The sequence below is a fragment of the Rhinolophus sinicus genome, linkage group LG12 (assembly GCF_036562045.2).
Source record: "Rhinolophus sinicus isolate RSC01 linkage group LG12, ASM3656204v1, whole genome shotgun sequence".
NCBI lineage: Eukaryota > Metazoa > Chordata > Mammalia > Chiroptera > Rhinolophidae > Rhinolophus > Rhinolophus sinicus.
The window spans coordinates 46,042,112-46,064,300 of record NC_133761.1 but is presented as its reverse complement, the minus strand read 5'-3'; the positions used below and the strand labels follow the sequence as shown (position 1 = coordinate 46,064,300).

Below are 22,189 nucleotides of genomic sequence, written 5' to 3'. Positions count from 1 at the left end.
AATTGTTACATGCATAAGTTCACTTGCAGGGACAAAAGGACAAAAACACGTACACTTATAATATGACGTTAGCCACCATTTATTTAGCACTTAACATGTGCTAGTGCTGTGTGCTGCGTGTTTTGCACATACTATGTTATGTATTCCTCCTAACAGCTCTTTACAGAAGAGGAAACTGAAGGAGGTAAAGTCATCTGTCCAAGGTCTGGCAGCCAATAATGGCAGAATCAAAACCCTGATAGACTCACAGCCTATAACAAGCATTGTGCCCTCTGAATGTTCAGAAAACACACACCTCCATGCCTTAATTTGTGTTTTTGCCTCATAAACATAGTTCTTCACTGCCTGACTGCCCTGTTTACCTGGCACAGGTCAGCTGGTACCAACTACAAAAAAATATTCAGTGCGGGAAGGGATAGAAAAATCTTCAAGCATCTTTCTCTTCTGTTCCAGCCTCTTTGATTGTGGCATAGTTGGTTTGTTTTGCTTGTTTGGTTTTTCTTATTTTATTAAAATTGTTTTTATTTGTGATTAAGGCTTAGGAGCATTTTGATTTTGACATATGTAAATATGTTAAATTTTGGTCTCAAGATAGTTAAAATATATTTCTTGTCTGTAGACTTTTTTTAAAGAGTTTTTTATTGGGGAAGGGGAACAGGACTTTATTGGGGAACAGTGTGTGCTTCCATGACTTTTTTCCAGTCAAGTTGTTGTCCTTTCAATCTTAGTTGTGGAGGGCGCAGCTCAGCTCCAGGTCCAGTTGCCATTGCTAGTTGCAGGGAGCAAGCCCATCCTCTCTTGCGGGAGTCGAACCAGCAACCTTGTGAGAGCCCACGCTCCAACCAACTGAGCCACATCCGGGAGCTCAGTGGCAGCTCAGTTCAAGGTGCCGTGTTCAATCTTAGTTGCAGGGTGTGATGCCCACCATCCCTTGCAGGATTCAAGGAGTTGAACTGGCAACCTTGTGGTTGAGAGCCCACTGGCCCATGTGGGAATCGAACCGGCAGCCTTCAGAGTTAGGAGCGTGGAGCTCCAACCACCTGAGCCACCAGGCCGGCCCGTTGTCTATAGACTTTTTTGTATATGGATTTTGAATTGTTCCCTACAATACACTTTGTGGATTTCCATCAGTTGATAGAAAGTGTCAGCATTTGGCAAATGTTTTTCTTATAGGAAAGTGATGATATTTTATCCAAATTTATTTTTTATGAGTTCACATAAAAATAATACCTAGACCACTTGAGTATTAAATTTAAAAAATCATACCATGTATTTATTGACTGTAGTCATTTAATGAAAGTTCTGGTTATTCTCCAGATTTTCCTTCCCCCTTTTGGGCATTGTGTGGGATTAAGTTTCTTCTCTGAACAAGTTTATTTTGTTATCACTATAAAGACCATGTACGTTTTATTTTTATTGAGGTATAATTGACATATAACATTGTATTAGTGTCAGGTGAACAACAAAATTATTCAATATTTGTATACATTACAAACTGATCACTATAGTAAATCTAGTTAACAGTCATAGTTAACGTTTTTTTCTTTTTTTTTCTTGTGACAAGGACTTTTAAAAATTACTGTTAGCAACTTTCAAATATGTTTTACAGTATTGTTGACTGTAGTCACCATGCTGTACATTATATCCTCTGACTTATTTTTCATTTTATACCTGGAATTTGTGCCTTTTGACCCCTTTCACCCATGCCAACCCCTTTTCTAGGAACCCCCAATCTGTTCTCTGTATCTATGGGTTTTGTTTTTTTGTTTTTGTTTTTTAGATTCCACATTTAAGTGATATCAAACAGTATTTGTCTTTCTCTAACTTACTTCACTTAACATAATACTCTCAGGGTCCATCTATATTGTCACAAATTGCAGAATCCTTCCTTTTCGTGGCTAAACAATGATTATATATACACCACATTTTCTTTATTCATTCATCTATCGATGTACACAGGTTGCTTCCATGTCTTGACTATTGTAAATAATGTTACAGTGAACATGGGGGTGCGTATATATTTTCAAATTAGTGTTTTCATTCTCTTTGGATAAATACTGAGAAGCAGAGTTGCTGGATCCTATAGTAGTTGTATTTTTAATGTTTTGAGGAACCTCCATACTGTTTTCCATAGTTGGTGGCACTAATTTTCATTTCCACCAACAGTGCACAAGGGTTCCCTTTTCTCCACATCCTTGCTGACACTTCTTTCTGATAAATGCCATCCTAGCAGATATGAGGTGATATCTCATTGTGGTTTTGATTTGCATTTCTCTGATGTTTAGTGATGATGATCTTTTCATGTATCTGTTGGCCATCTGTGTGTTTTCTTTGGAAAAATGTCTATTCAGATCCTCTGCCCATTATTACTCAGGTAGTATTGTTTGTTATTGTTGTTTTTTGCTATTGAGTTGTGGATATATTTTGGATATTAACCCTTATTAGATTTTTGATTTGCAAATATTTTGTCCTATTTAGGAGGTTGCCTTTCCATTGTGTTAATAATTTTCTTTGCTCTGCAAAAACTTTTTAGTTTGATATAGTTATAAGACCATATAAATGTAACTCAGCATTTTCTTCATCAAATGGAAAATATTTTAAATAGCTGTCATTAGTGTTACATTGTAACTCTTAAAGAGACTTCAAAGCTATTTCTTAACAATCCCTACCATTATTCCCCAGCCTTCTTCAAAGAGAAGTGGTAATGTAAGACAAGGACAGTCAATTTTCACACACAGTACTTCTGGTTCTCAAGTTGAGGACCTTTAGGGGTTCCCAAAACCCTGTTAGCGTACAACAGGCATGGCATTTTCATAACAATACGTAGGTGTTATTTACCTTTTTACTATGTTGACATTTTCACTGATGGTACAAAGACACTGGTGGATAAAACTGCCGGTGTCTTAACACAAATCAGTGGTTATTTTATTCTTTACATCATGCACTCAATTAAAAAAAATAAAGCCAGTTTTTGGTTTGTTTACTTGTCTTCTAAAAGTTCTTCTAACTTTTAAAAATACTTTAGGTTGGAGCTATTGTGGAAGTGAAGAATCTTGATGGTGCATATCAGGAAGCTGTTATCAACAAATTAACAGATGCGAGTTGGTACACTGTAGGTAAGGGAATAAATCTTATTTTAAAAATGTATTTTCAAAGATGCTGCAACTAAAGTAAAGTTTCCTTGATTTACTTCCTCCCCTAATGCCATAGATGTTATTGCTGTTAATGGTTTTTATCTCTCCAGATATTTAAAAACTTTATTTCATTAATATGTGCATAACATAATTAGAAATTATTTAGTGGATGTATTATAGAATTGGATTTCTAGCTTTTTTCACTTCAAAGTATATCTTAGAGAAAATTTTTTTCCCATCTTAACTATTTTTAAGGGTACATTTCAGTAGTGTTATTCATATTCAATAGTGTTATTTCAGTAGTGTTATTCATGTTGTGCAACAGAGAAATTCCTTTTTACTGCAATATTGTATTTCACAATATTTGATGTACCATAACTTAATTGTTTTTACTAATGATGTTCCAGTTTTATTGCTAGTACAATAAATGCTGGATTAAACCTCTTTTGTACATGTACATTTTTCTAGTATTTCCGTATTGTATGCATTGAAAACTCTGCATAGATTGAAGTGAACAGTATTTGTAAAACTTGAGTAGGTAATGAAAATCACCTTCCTAAAAGACTGTATTAATTTATACTCTCATGGACAGTGTTTGAGTACATTTGTTTTTCCAACTCTCATCAAATTTGATTGTAATTATCTTTAAATTTCTGCCCAACTGGACAAAAATATTTTCTCAGTTTTGTTTTAATATGCCCCTCCCATTATTACTAGTGAGAGTAAACAACTTTTCCTGTTTATTGACAGTAACATCATTTCATTTGTATATTTTCTCTTTTGAATTGCTAGCGTATGTTCTCTCCGAAATCCCCTGTTTCCTCTTGGGGATAGTTTTCTTTTTCTTATTGTTTTTAGGATGTGAGTTCTTCATATATTCTGAATATTAGCCTTTGCTACTTCAGTTGCACTTATTTTTCTCATATTGCTTTTATCACTACTGTCAATTTTCATAGTTTACATGTGGTCAGTCTTTCCTTTGCAGTTTAAGAAGATCATCCTTCCATCAGTGTTACAAATTTATTTTCCAATGTCATCTTAAATTTATGGCTTTATTTTTGCTTCACAAATAGCATTTTATTTTACCTGTAGTTAATTTTTTGAACATTCTGAAATATGATCAAATATTTTTTTGCAAATCAGTAGCCAATTGTCCCAATATTATTTATTAAATGGTAAGAATTCTTACTATTAATGGCGTCAGAAATGAGAATAAACACCTAGTAAAATGTTTTTGGGTGATGACAAAATTTGGCAGTTTTGAAATAGTATCGGTGAGTTTTGTTTATATTTTTGTGGGATGAGAAAAAAACAGGTGAAGAGTGAGGGAAAATTTGATTTTGACACATAAGGAGATACTTTATGTAGGTTGCAAGACTGAGCAATTCTGTGCAGTAAATCCATATAGTAATTAGGTGTGGTTGTCAGTCTCATAAATGTGGCACGTTTATTGTTGAGTATTTTAGTTACAGCATTAAAAAAATGTACTTAAAGTTATTTATCCTCTCACATAATGTGAAGTCTCACATAATATATAAGAACCTAACTTTGGTACTTAGTCAAAAACTGCTATTTCTAAAACCAAGGCCTGGCAACATTATTTAAAGCGGAGGTACTCTGTTCCCATGATTTGTGAGTATGTGCTAAAATTATGTCATAAAATATACATGTATTCTGTATATATAAACTTACACTAAATTTGCTGGGACACTGTAGTACTTTTTTAAATAAGGAGTTTTCAAAAGGAGGCAAATTCACCACCCACTGGGGAGGGGGAGCTACTGGCATCTAGTGGCTAGAGCCCAGGGATGCCCTTAAATATCCGACAGTGCACAGGACAGCCCCCCATGGAAAAGAATTATCTGGTCCAAAATGTTAGTAGTGCTGAGGGTGAGAAACCCTGCTATAAATTTTTAAAAAGTAATTTTTTTAGGGACAGTCTGAACATATAAATTTCTGCTCTTATTTTCTGTTTCTTAAGTAAATCTGTCAGCAGGAAAACTTGCCTTTCCTTTACCACATTGAGAAGGGTTAATTAGCATTTAAATAGTTTCTTCCTGAAATGCTAACTGCTTATTTTTATTTGGTATTTTCTGTTTCAGGGAAGATGTTTTCATTTCAGGCATATTATTTCTTTTTCGCTAGATATTGGAAAAGATACTCTATATTTGAAATTGTCCGATAGAAAACATAAAATGTGAAATGAACTTCAAATATAATCTTTTTAAACAATAGCTCTGTTTGCACTTAGAAAATTAAATATTTTATATCATCACGTTAATCTTTGAAAAACCCTTCAATAGTTTCCATTTTTACCTCCTCTCATAGTTTTTGATGATGGAGATGAGAAGACACTGAGACGATCTTCACTGTGCCTAAAAGGAGAGAGGCATTTTGCTGAAAGTGAAGTAAGTAATTATTTAAGGCATGAATTTGTCCTAATATTTTGTATTGGCAGGAGCAAGTTTTTGCTTTCTCAACTCAATCAACTTATTTGTTAATCAGGAAAATTAATTAATACATAATACCATTATAACGTAACCTGTGAAGACTGTTTAATGCTTTGTGTTTGAGTACCAGGTTCTATATTCTTTTTTGTCTAATGTATTTTAGCATTTTTCCACAAAGAGAAAACAATGGCTTGTTTAACTTGTCTTTAGGCAACTTTTATATAGACTCTTTTAATGTGTAGATAACTGTAGAAAGAGATGTCTGATTTGTAATCCACTTAAACTCCATCATCGTTAAAGAGTGTGTATGTAGATGCCACAAGCAATCCCTAACTACTAGTGACATGACTATAGCCTCTCCTTAAAGAAGCCTTGCCTGGCTGCGCTTTCTATAATTGCTTCCATTCCTCTTCTTTTTTTTAGGTTGATTTAGTTTTCTTTATAGCACCTATCGTTCTCTGTTATCAAAATATGTATATGTGCTTAATTAGTTGTTTACTGTGTGCCTTCCTTCTAGAATGTGTCAAAAGGGCAGGGATTTTGTATGTCTTCTTTACCACTTTGTTCCCAGTTCCTAGAACAGTGCCTGGCACAGAGTAGGAACTGAATAAATGTTAGTTGGATGAATACATGAAGTGCTTATATTTCTCAGGGACTTTGTTCGATGCTTTACATACATGATTGCATTCACATTATGAGGTAGATACCATTATTATCTTCTACTTACAGTTGGTAAAACTGATTGTCAGCGCTGGTTCTCGAACCAGCACTTTCTAGCACCAAGTCCATGCTTTAAAATTGAAAGGTGTTATTCAGTTACTGAAAATGGAGGTTTCAACAAAGTTTTGTAAATCTGTAGCTTGCCATTTAGAATTTTAAAGATAGGCATAGTGTTATAGTGTTATATTCTCTAATCTAGCCTATAAATATTGACTAATGCACAGTGTGGCCCAACCATGATTTTTTTTTTCTAGTCACTATTTAGAACAGTTGGGGTGGCGGGGGTGGGGTGGGGTGACACTTTAATACTTGTTAAACCATTAGACTTCGTGGGTTTTTTGTTTTGAAAATATTTTTCCTTCCCTTAAATGATTGAATTGCTATTTCAATTCAGAGTCTGTATTATGATTCCAGCTTATCTTCCCAGTCTCATCTTCTGCCATTTCCTTGTACTTCTCTGCCTCATAAGACTACTTGGTATTTCCAGGTTATGGTTCATACTTTGTTTTCTTGGTTTCTCCTGAGCCCTGCTCTTCTTCTTTTTTTACACAGGTAAATATGGTAAAGGAAGGAAAATAAAGCCAAAGTGTATTTTAACAATTACAAGTTAGTATAAGTCTTTACAGTAGGGTTTGATTTGACTGCTGTCGAATGTACAAAATACCTGTTAATTACAATTCCTTTAAGAAAAAGGATAAGGAAGAAGTCATATTTCCTGTTTTAATATTTTCGAAACCCACATTTGATGGTTTCTAAGCATATCATTCAGCATTCTATATACTATATTGACCACAAGTAATATTTATGAAAGATCTATATTTGTAGACTTTTCCCCTTGAATAAAAATTAACTTAGTTTAAAGAAAGTGAACATCTTTATTATCTTAATCATAGTTTATTTTTTATTTAACAAACATTTATCACTTATTTACCAAACATGTTTCTAAGTTAGGACTAATATTAACCCATTTAATCTTTAACAAACATGATATTGGTGCTGTTATTATGTCCATTTTATATATGAAGCTAAAGCACAGGGAGATTAAGTGATTTTCCAAAACTCAATTAGTTGCAAAGCTGGTTCAAACTAAGGCTTTTTGGCTCCCAAGCCTGTGTTTTAATACTATACTGCCACTAGTATTGTATATAAATGTTACAGTTACATTCTAAAAACATGCTTAGTTAGACCGATCCAGTGTGTCACATTTTAGTAGAAATGAACAGGAGACCTTGAACAGAAGACTTATCTGTTAGCGTTAGACTATGAAGTAGTAAAATAACTAGTAATAATGCTTTACTTGACAGCATTGTTGTAAGAACCAAATGAGATGATATATGTAGAATTATCTTATGAACTCTCACAACATGGTATAAATGTATTATGGATAGGTAATATTACATGAACTCAATAATGCAGGTAAAGACAGTGAAATATTGGATATATCACATTGATGGTATTTTAGTACTTATTTGTGTTTTGGCCAAAGACCTTAGCCATCTACAACCCAGACTACGCTGGATGAACAGGCAGAGCAGATCTCTTCTTGGTATTCAATTGAATGTCAGATAGAAGTAACATATGGAAGAAGCCCTGCTCTTCTTCAGGCCACTAGAAATGCTTCCTCCTTCGTGATGTCTTTCCTGAGCTCTCTAACCACATTTGATCTCTTTCTACTTTGATGCTTTTGCACTTCGCTCATTCTTATTTTATGGTCTTTTTGGTTGTGTATTTTCCCTCTGAGATTTTAAGTTGTTTTGGGGAATAGCTATGTTTTTGTCATCTTGATAGGCTCTCCTTTTCCTAGCAGTGTTTTCTACACAAAAACCTTCCATAAATATTTGTTGAATTGATTGTGAAAGTTTAAATATAGAAAATATATACAGCTTTGGGTCAAATGCAGTGAATTTGGCTTCTTACACTGATGAAGTAACAGAATTCTGAGTTTAGGTAATTCTTAGAAATAATTTCATTTCCCTTAGAACGTGTACAGTTATACTAGTACACAGGGGGTTTGAACACTTGATTTTTTATCTGTTAAGTGAAGGCATGTGTCTTACTTAATCCAGAGAAGTATCTAAAATACTAATTGTATTTTTCCAAGAGAATTTTAAGTTGGAATAGTTCATAAGACAGTTGTGGTGTAAAGGCTGAAGCAGTACGAGCAAGTAGCTCCGTGTCTCCTTGCCTCGCAGGAGGCTCAGTTTCACTGTGTGTGTCATACACGTTATACTTTATGTTTTCCTGGAGGGTAATTGGAATGCTGGAATATTTTTCCTTTCCCCAATCCCATATGCTAGGTGCTATACTGGGTACCAGAGACACAAGGGAAAGCCAAGTAGATAACAGAATTTATCCTCGGGCTACTTACCACCTATTGAAAGAGAAAAAGCATTAAGCAATTAAAAATATTTTTAAATTGTAAGTATATTAAGCTCTGGGAAGACATGGCCAGGAGTATATTTAATGTACCATCTATATATTCTTTCCCTTTATTTATGATTTTCCAAAAACAATTTTAATTTTGTGAAAGATTACTCAGCATTGTTATTATTAGTGATAACTTTGGCCTTTGAGAGAAAAGCCGCATCATACTGGCAGTTTTTAGGGTCACTAATCCCACCAATAAGCTGCATACCTAAACAAAGACTTAAATTCAAGATTTCCATAAAACATCACGATAGTACTTCAGTTTGAATTTCAGCATTAAAATCACTGGTTTCACCCGTAACCATCTTAGTTGTTGGGGTGTGAGGGTATTTCTACAGAGCATTCACAACTTGAATATTATCCAGAAGTCGTTTCATCAGCTGGTATTCTCTCTGTGCATTTACTACCTGTGATTGAAAATTCTGAAGAAGGGTTACATAAAAATCCCAATTCCATATTTCTTGCATCCCGTTTTAGGTAACAGGACTATAGACGTGTTTTCCCTAGGCCTATGGAATTTTCTTTGAGCCTGTAATATAGCAAGGAGTGTCTGCTTTTTGCTCTTTAGGTGTAAGACAAGACAAATTCTGCCCTCGCCTATCACTTGAGGTAGACGTGCTCCTGCCTTCCTGGATGTGGATTGACCAGGGACAGAAATACTGTTTCTTCTTTTTGTTACTCCATTACATACCGGGGAGAGACTGTGGTTTATTTGAAAATTCCTATATGGTATTCCTAGATAACTCTTCAGAAATCCTGCATTTTTGTTTTTTTTTTCTGTAATAAGTGAAATGATGAGCAGATGCTTAAAATAGAAATCACAGTACATAATAGGAATCTCTGCTTTTGAGAGAGCAACCTTAATTTTAGGGGAGTGAGAAGGGGCATTTAATCCTTCTGTTAGGTTGTCAGAAAGTGAATCCATATTAATTTATTTTTCCTGTTTACCAAATACAATACTTTGAAATTTTCATCCTTGGGAAACATAATTAGGAGTTAATGACAAGTGACTTCTAGAGAGTTTCTGTTTGGCATGTTATTGTATTTGGGCCAACTTTTGCCTCCAAATATTTTTTAAATGCTCAATTTACAAACTAAGTTTGAAAAATTAGGTTTTGCTCCATAAAGTTCTGATTTTTGTCTATCTTTTAAAGGAATTACTCTTTATTTAATGCTTTATGGTTAGTCTCCTTATCCTATTCCATATTCTTTGCTGTTGGATATATGTGTACCTTAAATGCGTTTACATATATTCTAATGAATTATGCAAAATAGATTCTTAATATGCTTCCCCTTTTCACATTTTAGTTCATCTCAACAAAATTATCTCAATTTTAAAATTAAAAATTTCCTTTTAAATATTAGCATTAGTTTGTATTTAGCTATCTAATCTTTAAATCTAGGTTGATGGGCACTGTTTCATGGTTTGTACCTTTGAGGAGTTCTTTATCCTAAGTAGGTTCTCACCCTCACTTCAATCCTGACAGTTTTCCTGGGATTTTTTTGTTCCCCTAGTGTTTATGAAATTATCTGTAATAGCAAAGGTTTTATTAGAGGGGTGAAAAGAATAGCAACTAGGGAAAACTCTTTAAAAATGCAGCAGAAGTAGGAATATTATCAGAATTGATACTCAGAGAATTAAGTTAGTTGGGATAGCATCTTTAAGGTTGATACCTTAACTTTTTAGATATACGGACCTTTTCAGGAAATAATGGAAAGAAAAATCTACTTAAAGTATCAACTATTGAAAAGCAAAGGGAATCATTCCAAAATCCCTTTTTCTTCATTTTACTTTTAACTATCAACCAATTCCTTGCCTGGAAATCAGTATTAGGGACAAATGGGTTGACATGAATTGTCAGTTGATAACAAGAAAGAAATATTCATTTATTGATATCTTCATACTAAGCACAGTATTAGAGCCACAGATTAAAAAGGAAGGGAAAATGAAATATTAAATGTAGAATAATTAATTTTTACATTTTCTTTAATAAAGGTTTAATGTGGGAAATGTTTACAAAGTAATAATATAGCTTATTTGAATGAAGTCTTTTTTCAGGCAGTTGATGCTTATTCTGATAATTAATTTTGTTTGTTACTAATGAAGAACTTTATATGTTAATTAATATTCCCTTATGTGGAAAGAAAAATTTGAGCAATTGGCCCCAATCTAGGAGTTAGTTAGGTCCTTACATATAGGTAGGTAGGTGTCTTAGCTCTCAAATCTATGTTTCCACTGAGTTGTGTTTGTTTTGTATTTTAATCATTGTTAGAAGCCTGTCAACATTCAAATAGATAATGCAATCATCTAGAGAGACTAGCTAAATTTCTTTTTACCTTTTTGTTTTCAGTAATGGGCTGAATCATCTTTATTTTAATATCTTTGAAACAAGAATTTTCTATCTTTAGAGAAGTTGTATTTTAGTATTCTTTGGGAGAAGTTATTTTATCTCAAAATCTAAGCATATTCTTTAACTGATTTGGTTTAAAAAGAAAAAGGAACTTGCAACGTAATAACTTTTGATGGGTTTATGTTCTTACCCACAGACATTAGACCAGCTCCCACTCACCAACCCTGAACATTTTGGCACTCCAGTCATAGGAAAGAAAACAAATAGAGGAAGAAGATCTAATCATATGTAAGTCCATTTTCATAACTGTTAGTTGAACCTGAATTCATTTCTCCTTCTAGTATTGTTTTATTATAATAATAGTTACTAATTTTAAATTGAACCTGAATTCATTTCTCCTTCTAGCATTGTTTTAAAAGTTACTTATTTTAAATTGTAATTTGCAAAATGCTAACTGGATCTAATAGTAATTTCAGATTTAATAATAGCTTCAGACTCCTTAGCACAGGTGCTTGAGATTCTCCATGTTCAGCCAACCTGAACAGCTATACATCCCTACTTCCCATTTTTCCCTACATGTATCTTGATGCTGTAGTCAGATTGGAACTACAATATTCTCTGAGTATATCCTTTGTTTTCCTGATATCGTACATTTATTCTTGCCTTTTTTCTCGAATGCCACCTTTCCATGTCACTGTCTCACTCATTCTTCAGTTCTCATAGAAATGCTTTCAATTTTACGTGAACCATTTTGTCTCCCCACTTTTCTTTGAAAACAGACATATTTTTCTATCCTTTGAACTTTATAAATTCTTTTCATTTATCTGATGTCATAGACAATATTTCACCTCTTACTATCATTAAGTGTTTTCCCTTCCTAATGCTTTTAATTTCCCTGTGTCTTCTTACAGTTGTGTCACAGAGTCTACATTTTTAACAAACTCCTTTCAATGAAATGTGCCTAGGCTCCAAAAGCTCTAAATTAAAAAGGATCACAGGATCAAGGGGTCATTAAATTTCAGGTCATCAGAGATAAAGAAACAGTCTTTCAAGTCATCAGAAATAAAGAAACTTCAAACAGTTTCCGAAAGAAAAATAATTTATGGCTAAGGTTTGAGAGGCAGAATGCCATCCAACTTCTCAGTGGTAACTGTAGATGCTAGTAATCAGTAGACCTCAAAATGGAGGACTGACTGGAAGTGTCTGTTAAAAGGGAGGAAGGGAGGTCTTGATTATAATGGGACATTGCGGGGAGTTAAAGATATGATGACAACAAATAGAGAAAAAAAACAGCAAAGGCATTTAGTAATCCCCCCAACCCCACAAATTATATAAGAAAGGAAAACTATATTAGTAGGATGGAGGGTGGAGAGGTGGTTTAAATATAAAAGTTATGGCCTTATAACAATGGGAAGTTAATAGAACAAAAAACGTTTAAAATGTATAAAAAAGAAATACCAGTATAAAAATATTATTTAAAGATAAGGTAGTAACTATCAGAGAAACAGCTGAAAGAGGTAAAAACAGTTGCCTCCATGGAGCAGAAGAAAGTTGGAAGAGATGGGGCAGGAGGAGTTTTCATTTATTCTATTGGAGATTGTTTTAAAACAATTTTGAATATTTTTGGTAAAATTTAAAACATTTTAATGTGGCTAAGCCCAAATATTGTTAGAGTAGCTATTTAAAAAAATAAATATTAGTCGAATTATTGAAAACTTTAAGCGAATGCTTTCATTCAATATACAGAACTAGGTAGTATTAAATCTAATTGTGGCTGATCTCTGGAGGTAGAAATTGGGTAAGCTCTCTCTCTCTCACATTACTTAGTTTAGGCCTTACAGCAAACCCATGAAGGTAGCTGTTAGTTTTATCCCTATTAAAAATTGAGGAGATTGGCCTCAGAGACAGTAAGTAACTAATTCAAGGAACACAGGAAAGAAATGACCAGGACTTGAGCTCCCTGTGCTTCATAGGCCATTTCCCAATCAGTTGATTGACTCTTTTTTTAGATAGAATACTTCAGTTACTTTCCAAATTAGTTTTAATGATAAAGAAATACTGCTTTGTTTGAGGGAGGAAAAAGAGACTAATCCTTGCATTGAAAAAATATTTAAATATTACTTACTTTCCTACTGTGCTTATGATTTGGACCCTGCATTTTTTTCTCTCTAAATCTTTTAGAAAATGTTTCCTTAGTTACTAGGTGAATGATTTCTTTCACTTGTGATTTAACTGGTTGGTGACTTGATTACTTTTAGGATACTCAGGTAGTAACTATTACTTACTCTTCTACGTATGTCATTAAAAAATTTGAGTGTTCTAGTTAAAAAGAAAAATAAATGAAAAATGTACGATGTCACCCCAGTAAACTTAATTAAGAAAAATGTGCAAGAGTTATTAATGTGAAAGAGTTCTGTTCTGATCATCTAATAATATTTTAAGTTGTTCCAGAGGGCTATTATGTTGCCATAAATTATTCACTGAAACACTTATAAGTTAAATCTTTTGATAGCTCTTTGAAAATTAATGACTTCAATTTAAAATTTTGTCTACCATTGATCATTAGAGTCTGACTGTAGACTGTAGTTCTATAGTCAGCTCTTAATTAACTATGACTGATAATGTCAGAACAGTGAGGTGGAGTGTATTTAATGTAAAATTATTTAATTAGTGAAGATTTCCACATCTCTAGCTCTTGAGAGCCATGATGTGGCTTAGTTGTTAAGAGTGTGAACAATAGTGGTACCAGATAACCTGGGTTTGAATCCTGCCTTTGCTACTTCCTTTTGTGTGACATTGTACAGGTCACTTAGTCTTCTCATGCCTTAATTTTCTCATCTACAAAATTGAGATCATAATATTACCTATCTCGTGGAGTTGTTGCAAAGATAAAATTCATGTCCTTAAAGTGTGTATGTGGTAAGCAGTGTGTAAGTACTAGATATCATCATGTATTGAATGAAAAAATTTTCATGAAATTACTGGCATGTGACATAATTTCATTTATATGTGAGTATAAAAGAATTCTGCTTACTAGTTTTTAAGTCTGGACAGGTAGGACTGTTTGGGGCTATATTTTTTAAAACAACATTCCCATATCATTTTATACTATATGTACATTATGGGAAAAGGTTTTTGAATCTATCAAGAATTTTTTCTAATTTTGAAAAAAATTGCATCTCATATTTAGACATATTTTATCTTTCTGCAAATGTCATCCAAAAGTGTAAAAAGGAATATAAAATGAGGTAATTTATTGAATATCAAATAGATTGATTTACAAAAATGACCAAAAATTATGATGTGTTAAAAAGTCTTGTGTTTCTTAGCTGAGGTCTCTCTTTCTTGAATATATGAGAATAAAACATGCAGTTGTCACTAAGCAAGTTGATCTTTGCTTTGTAAAGAGTCTAGCAAACATTCTGAGTGAGTCATTTTCTTGCTGAGAATTTATATGTGTAATGAAGGCTTGCTATTGTGATTGTGTTGTACTGTGCAGAGTCTGAAGGCAGGAAAAGCGTGAGGATTACTAGTGCAGGAAAATGAAGCCCAGCGTTTGGGGTGCTTGTTTTGCTTATCTGCCCCCTCACCACGGTGGCCATTCCCACTGCCAAGAAATACTACAGTGCTCTTGCTTGGAGCTTTAAGCCTTGTTGAAGCACCCAGGCAAGAACCACAGTGAAGTGCCCATCTTCTTAATTGCACTTTCCTCAAAGTTCTTTCTTCCCTTTCTTCAAAGTGATTTTCTACAGCAGTTTTGGACCTGTGTCTTAAGATCATGTATCTGACCTTTATTTCTGCTTTCATTTTTTAACTGAAAAAAAAAAATTCATTATGGTTCTCTGATGGCTATTTAAAATTTATTTTTGTACAAAGATAAATAAGAATATCCCTCCCAGGATCCTCCAGACTCCCTTGTTAAATAGTATATCACTTCCTTTGTTTTCTTTTAACCACCGTCAATCGTCAGTCAATCCACATATTGGTAATCTGCTCCCAGGTTTTCCAAAACTGATTATTTTTGACACCTTCCTTTAATTGAGTTTTATTTAATTAATCCTAAATACTTTCAAGTATTTTCTTTTTTAATGATTATCATCCTCTAGCTTAATTTTTAAAGCAAGTTATTGATCCTTTTTTTCAATGTATAATTTGATGAGTTTTCCCTTATAATTTACCCATTGTGTGCAGAAGTCTTGTTTGATTCTGCCTAAAGAATAGAATGCTTGAGGTACAGAAATAATTTGGGTTCCCTCCCTCCCCAAATTTTTTCCAATAACCTGGCAAAGGTATATGTGTACCTGCTACAGCAGGAAAGCAGTTTACTTGCTATTATTGTTTCTTTTCTTCAGAAAAAGAAAAGCATAATAAGACTTATAAGGATTCTTGTTATGGATTATCTGTAGGTACAGGTTTTACCCGATGATGTTGCTACATTTACCCAATAAATTAGTGATTTAGACTTGGTATTTACAGGTCTGCAGATCTTTAAAAAATTTTTTATTGAGATATCATTCACATATCATGAAAGTGTTGAGTGTTTTTTAGTGTATTCACAAAATTGTGCAACCAACCTCACTGTCTAATTCTAGAAGATCTTTTTGTTATTTGCTCCTTTATTTTGATGTGAGAATTTGATTCTAGTTTCCTTTATAAAAATTGGGGTGGGGGGAGGAATTAAACCAAAACCCTTTTATTGGTAAGTGTATACATTTCCATATACTTCTAAGAAACTGTAATTGTCAGTCTTTCTGATACTAACACAGATTTTTAATTTACTGTACAAAATTTGGAACTTAGTTAATTACTTGTCTGGAATAATAAGGATCATTTAAGTAAGAATTGCATTTCAAAGATAGAGCCTCTGAAGTTCCTGGGTCAGTTTTCCATTTGCATCTCATCAATTTGCTATACTGTGGTACATGTCTTGTCTAAAGTTCTCACTTGATTTACAATTAATTTAAAATTAATAGTGATGTGTGATCAGCTTTAAGTGATTAGTGTTAGTCTGTTGTGGTAAACGTTTCCATGTAATTAATTAGCCATGTTTGGCATCATCAGATGTTACTTCACAGAGAAGAGATAGGGTATTATTTTGTTACGGTTCTATAAACAAATACCTTGCCACTAAAGAAGCAACAGTCTATCTTTGCTCTTTATTTCAGTTTATCGATATATTGAGTACTTGTTTTGTGTTAACAGTTTCCTGGCTCAGCTTCTCTTAAAAGAAGAGTTAAAGGAACTTAGGTGTAAGGGTATCGTTTACACTGGTTTTATGAATTATACTGATTGTATACATTTTGTGATTTCAGGAGAAATACAATCAGAAGTACCACACTAGAAAGAAATAATCTATTCAGTTCATTTATTTAGTCAACAAATATTTATTAAGTACGCTGTGCCAAGCACTGTTCAGGTATTTAAGATACATCAGTGAATAAAATAGGCATTTACAAAATCTCTGCCTTAAAAGCTTATGTTTTCTCATATGGGGGAAGATGAACAATAAAGTAAACATGTAAGAAACAAGTATATTATACAGTATAATAGATTTGTCAGTGCTGTGGAAATAACAAGAGTAAGGTGGGTGGTGATTGGGAGGGCCAGGTTGTAAATTTGAATAAAATGGTCAGGGTAACCTAATTGAGATGACATTTGAACAGAGACTTAGAGGAGATGAAAGTAGGGTGTGCCAGGCTGTTCTCTGCAAAGGGGAGTAGAGAAATGAGGAAGTAGGAGCTAGTGGAGAAAGTGAGGTCAGGATTTTTTTTTTTTTCAAATGGGAAAAATAACAGTATGCTGATGGGAGTGAATCTAGCTGAGGCAGAAAAGTTGATACAGGAGAGAAGCAAGCATTGCTGGACCAAAGTCTTGAAGATGAGAGGAGGAAAAGGAACCTAGTCCGTAAATGGGGAATGGTTTTAGAGTGGAATCAGGACGTGTACTATATAAGGTGGATAGATGTTTTATGTTGCCAGTTTATATACATACATGCTTGCATATATATATTGGAGGTGCCAAAAAAATGTACACACATGACTTGTGTTCATCTTTTGTTGTCGGTATGTATTGCGTATTACAACTTTAATACAGTTTTTTCCTTTCTTAAAATGTGTATACATTTTTTTGGGCACTGTGTGTGTGTGTGTGTGTGTGTGTGTGTGTGTGTGTGTCTGAGTCTGAATAAAACTTGCTCGTGTTTGAAGTCTTCACGATTGTTACATTTGAAGAAAGAAATTACTAATTTTATAAAGATACAGATGACTTTGTTAGTCAAATAAAGCCCAGTTTTCTCAGACAGAAATGTTTTACAGACTTGATATATATTATCTGTGACATTGTGGTTTTCTCTCACCAATGATAATGACATAAGAGTCTTCTATGACTGCTTTAAAAAAGCAGTAATTTTGGTTTTATGGTTGGTTGTGTTCTACAATCATTAGAAAGTGGAGAGATAAAAGTCATTGTCCTTGAGATGCTCCTCTAATCAAGTAGAAATCAGACTTGTGAAGTCTGTCATTACTGTCCCAAGCTGTGTGGCTATTTGTAAGGTTTTATGTTCTGCTAGTATGAAGGTAGGTTGGGTTTCCTGCTACCTGTTATCTACTTTCTAAGTAGGGGTTAAACTGCTTTAAGTGCCATTTGAAGTACAATTGTTTTTACTCACTAGCAAACTTTGAAGATTTGCTTTGTTTCTACCAGGGAATAATTTTTAAGTTATTTGACTGTTGAAATCAAATAGTTATATTCCCCATATCACTCTAAATTGTTTAATATCACTATAATAAGTTTTTTTTTATATTTATGTATGACTATATAGAGGGGTGACATACTGTCATTCGTTTGGAAAGGCATGAAGACAAATATAGAATATACTGGATTTATCCAGTCAACCAAATGGATAAATCATGTTTAAAGTTTTAAAATATCCTGTCAGTTTACATTTTTTTTGGCAGTGAACTTGGTCATTGCCAGCTATCTCAAAATCTTTTCATCCCTGTTGATAATCAGTACTAGCCATTATTCTGTTTTATTTTATAATAAGAACTTACACTAAAGTCTATTTATTAAACATTTTTTAGTGTCCTATTCTGGGCATTTTGAGCAGTCAGTTGTTAGAATCTTTATTTTCTTTAGCACTGATTGTGGGCTTTCTTAGAACCAGATTCAGAATAGAATTTTTTGTTTTGTATTTCTTTTGTCCTTTTTAGTTTTTACTATACTTTCCTCTAACATCAAATAGATGGTTTTAGGTAGTTCTGTTTCCTAACGTCTTTCTAATGTACTAGTTCTATATACAGTGTAACTAGAAGAAATTTTTAACATAATACAAAAGAACCACAGTATGAATTTTATGAATACCTAGGTTGTATATATTTGATACTGAAGATAGCAGTGATAGCAGTGTTGATCTCTTATCAGATTGTCTCCTCTCCCTACTGTGACCCACAGTTAATAAAGATCTGCAAAATTAGCTTTATATTGAGAGTGTAAAATGACTATCTCTAGAACTCCTTTAATCTGAGAGTAGGTTCCAGTATATTTTAGTATATATAGTACTGGGATATTTAATATGGGGTCTTCAGCTTTTTGAGAATTTGGGAACCAGTGTTATTCTGTTATGATCCTCCCCTTAATCTTTTAAAATAGCACTAAATAAACTTGAATAATTTTTAGGAAAATGATATGTTTTTCTCTAGTGATAACCCTTTTTGTTCTTTAGAAATTTAAAATTAGCCATTCTGTAGATAAGAGAAATGAGATAAGATTTCTAGAACACCTATATTCAACTTGGTATGCTTATTCTTTGTGAAGATCAATGGAAATATCTTACTGTTTTCTTTCCTTAGACCAGAGGAAGAGTCTTCTTCATCCTCCAGTGATGAAGATGAGGATGATAGGAAACAGATTGATGAGCTACTAGGAAAAGTTGTATGTGTAGATTATGTTAGTTTGGATAAAAAGAAAACACTATGGTTTCCTGCATTGGTAAGTAACTTTAGTATAAAAGAGTTTAATTTTCAACCTCATAAATTCACAGAAAAAAATTGGTTTTCTTACTAGTGCTTTTCATAGGTACAAAATGGGGAAGTGGTTTTGGCATCCCATCATTCATTTCACATAAAGATTACTTTCAAAATTGTCTTTGAGTACAAAGAACTCTTGAAGTCACCCAAGAAAGGCAAAACCATGATAATTTTAGAGGCTAAGTATATGGGAGTTCCATATACTGCTCTCTGTATTTTGGGTAGAAAATTCATGATGCAGACTTTGAAAACCCCTAAATCTACCATGCAAACGATGCAGAAGAAGAGCAGAACCTTTCTTTTCTACTATTGTCTATAGATAATGTCTATTTGTGATTTTTTTTTTTCAGTGAACATAATAGTGTTTTGCACAAAATAAGTACCCAATAAACGTCAACTCTTGTGATTATAATTAAAACCAGTGAGGGTAATTATTTGTTTTAATAAACATAAATACTTGATGATACCTTTGTTGGATGCCTGTTATGTGCAGGATTGTGCTAAGACCTTTATAAGGATTATGAGGTGGGTAGACATAATTATTTACCCTCATTTAGAGATAAGGAAACAGTAATAGAATAGTTAAGTAACTTGTCAAGCTTTGGGTTAATGGTAAGCTGAAAACTTAAGTGTCAGTGTATGTGAGCATTTTTTTTTCCTAAAGCACTAAGATTTTTTGTAAGAATTTTTTTTAATATGTTTTAAAAAGTTTTGTGTGTCTTTTTTTAAAACAGGAACATTAAATTTTTTCACTGTTAATATTTTCAATATTAATTAAAGATTCTCTCACCATAATTTCTAAATAGTTTCTTTGATGCTGAGAAAAATATTTAAGGGTTTATGATATTGAAAGATCAGTAATCTGCTTAGTCAACCATTTCTATGTTTTAAAAATAGAATTATTGATATATGTTATCCTCCCCCCCAAATTGAGATCTTTTGGACAGTGATAAGTAATTTTTATCAACCAGAGTGTGAAATTGTGTTCTAAATCAAACAACCTTGACATAATCAATATTTGCATTTCTATTTTTAAAATTAATTTTTGTAAGTTGAATAAATTTTACAAGTGTTTTGGTAACGTCATCATGTGAGAAAACAGTCCCATGCTCCTAGAAACTATAAATAATCAAACATGTATTGAGCATTTACCCTGGCCAGTCAGTGCTAAGTTAACATAAGAAGTCTCATTTAGTCCTAATTGAGACTGAAAAACAAGTGGTTATTTACCCTCATTTTAAGTGGAGGAAGTTTAGTGTCCATGATTCATGGTCTTCCTTTGCAGTTTCCTTTACTGTTGCTCCTCTAACCAAGCTTTAAATGTTGTTCAGGGTTCAGAATACATCACTGTATATTTTCATCCCGTTTTATAGCATTGGAGTGATAAACTGAAATGCCTTAGGGACCAAGAAAATAACATACACAGGTGAACAGGATAAAATTTGGTTTGTAGTTCCTGTGTCAGAATGGAGAGTGAACCCACTACTCTCACACCACTGTCAGCACTGGCCAGAGCTATCATGTGTCTGGTTTTCAAAAACCTAAGCTGATGAGCAAAAGCAAAAGGGTGGATAAGGCTTTTAGTTTTAGACCCCGACTTTAGGCTGTTGACTCCCAAGTTTATGTCTTTGAGTTCAAACCTCTATTCAGAGCTCCAGACCTGGGCATCTCTCTCTATTCAGTATCTCCATTTGGATGTCCTTTAGCCACCTCAAAACTTCGTAAGCCTAAAAGTTCATTTATTCTCTTCTCCCCCGTTCCCAAACTTGGCCCTTCTCACATTGTTTCCTTTCACAGTGATTGACACCATTTGCACGAGGCAGAAATCTGTAATCGTTCTCATCTCTCCACTTCCTTGATGATCTCTAATATTTCTCATTCTTTTAACTTGCCATTGCTACTATTTTACAGTCAAGTCACCATCTCTCACCTGCATGATTGTAGTAGTTTAGTCTCTTTTCAACTCTTATCCTTCTCTGGGTTAACAGCCAAAGTAATTTTTTAAAAGGCAATAAATCTGTGTTGACATTATACTGCTTCAGACCCTTTCCTTAAAGATTTTAGATTTTGTCCTAAGAATTACCATGGCATACAAGACTGGAAAATCTGAACCCTGCTTATTTCTCTTATTCAGTCCAGGCAGGAATGTCAGCCGCACTGGCCTTTTGCTTCCTGGAATGGGTTTCACTACTTGCTGTCTCAGGCCCATCCCATAATCTGTTTTCTCTGCTTACAGTTCAGCCCTATACTGTACACATGTGCACACACATACATCTTTTGTCAGGTCTGTTCCAGTGACTGTTTTGGCCTCTGTCCTCCAACATCTGGCACATTCCTCTGATGGCGTAGTTATTATGTGTAGAGTGACTAGCTATGATTGAACCAATGAGTATTTATCTCAGTACTTTTTTGAAATGACAGGAGAGTTTCCCTAGGTGCTAATACATGTAAAAGATTTCCATTAGTGAATTATTTGAGAATGCCAACATTTCAGCAATGCTTAATGCAGTGCACTTACAATTAGGAAAATGAACTAACTTCTGAGAGACTGAATTAGAACTAACCTGTTTCTAGCACCTCTCACCTGTGGTGAGAGTACATGCATGCCTTTTATACCCCATCGGGTCGTTTTTCAGAGCTAATGAGATAAGCCTTAAAACAGACCTATCATACTTATTTAGCCCATTTTTCATTTAAAAATGTAACTATACTATTAACTTGTTCTTGGTATACATAGTGGGCTGTCTTGGTATTAAAAATAATCAAAATTCATAGGTGTCTTGCATTAGCACCATCTTTGGGAAGACATGCTTTATCCTCACTGTAAATAACAGCTGAGGCGATTTCAAATAAAATAAATCTCCTAATGTTAGTAACAAATCTTATACACACTCTTAGAAGGTACCAACTTTAAAATGCTTTTAGAGTAGGTAGTATTATGAAGAAATTTTAGTATGTGTTAAAGTATATATTTAAGTGCAAATACTAGTAGAACCTCATTTCTGTCTTTTTTTAGGGTGGAGACTGCTCTGATTAAGTTCTGATACCTGATCCCATTTTGGGTCCTGTCCTTCTTAGGC

The 22,189-nt window shown here is 33.6% G+C and overlaps 1 protein-coding gene across 5 annotated transcripts in view; it reads left to right on the top strand.

Moving 5' to 3' along the window:
• The window catches only part of ARID4B (AT-rich interaction domain 4B), a 120,134-nt gene that overhangs the window by 48,978 nt on the left and 48,967 nt on the right, over window positions 1-22,189 (top strand). For all 5 annotated transcript variants that reach the window (XM_019746993.2, XM_074316713.1, XM_019746991.2 and 2 more), the window contains exons 5-8: window positions 3,026-3,116; window positions 5,463-5,542; window positions 11,279-11,370; window positions 18,933-19,071. In XM_019746993.2, the coding sequence (XP_019602552.2) occupies window positions 3,026-3,116; window positions 5,463-5,542; window positions 11,279-11,370; window positions 18,933-19,071 (402 nt within the window). The remainder of the gene's footprint in view (window positions 1-3,025; window positions 3,117-5,462; window positions 5,543-11,278; window positions 11,371-18,932; window positions 19,072-22,189) is intronic.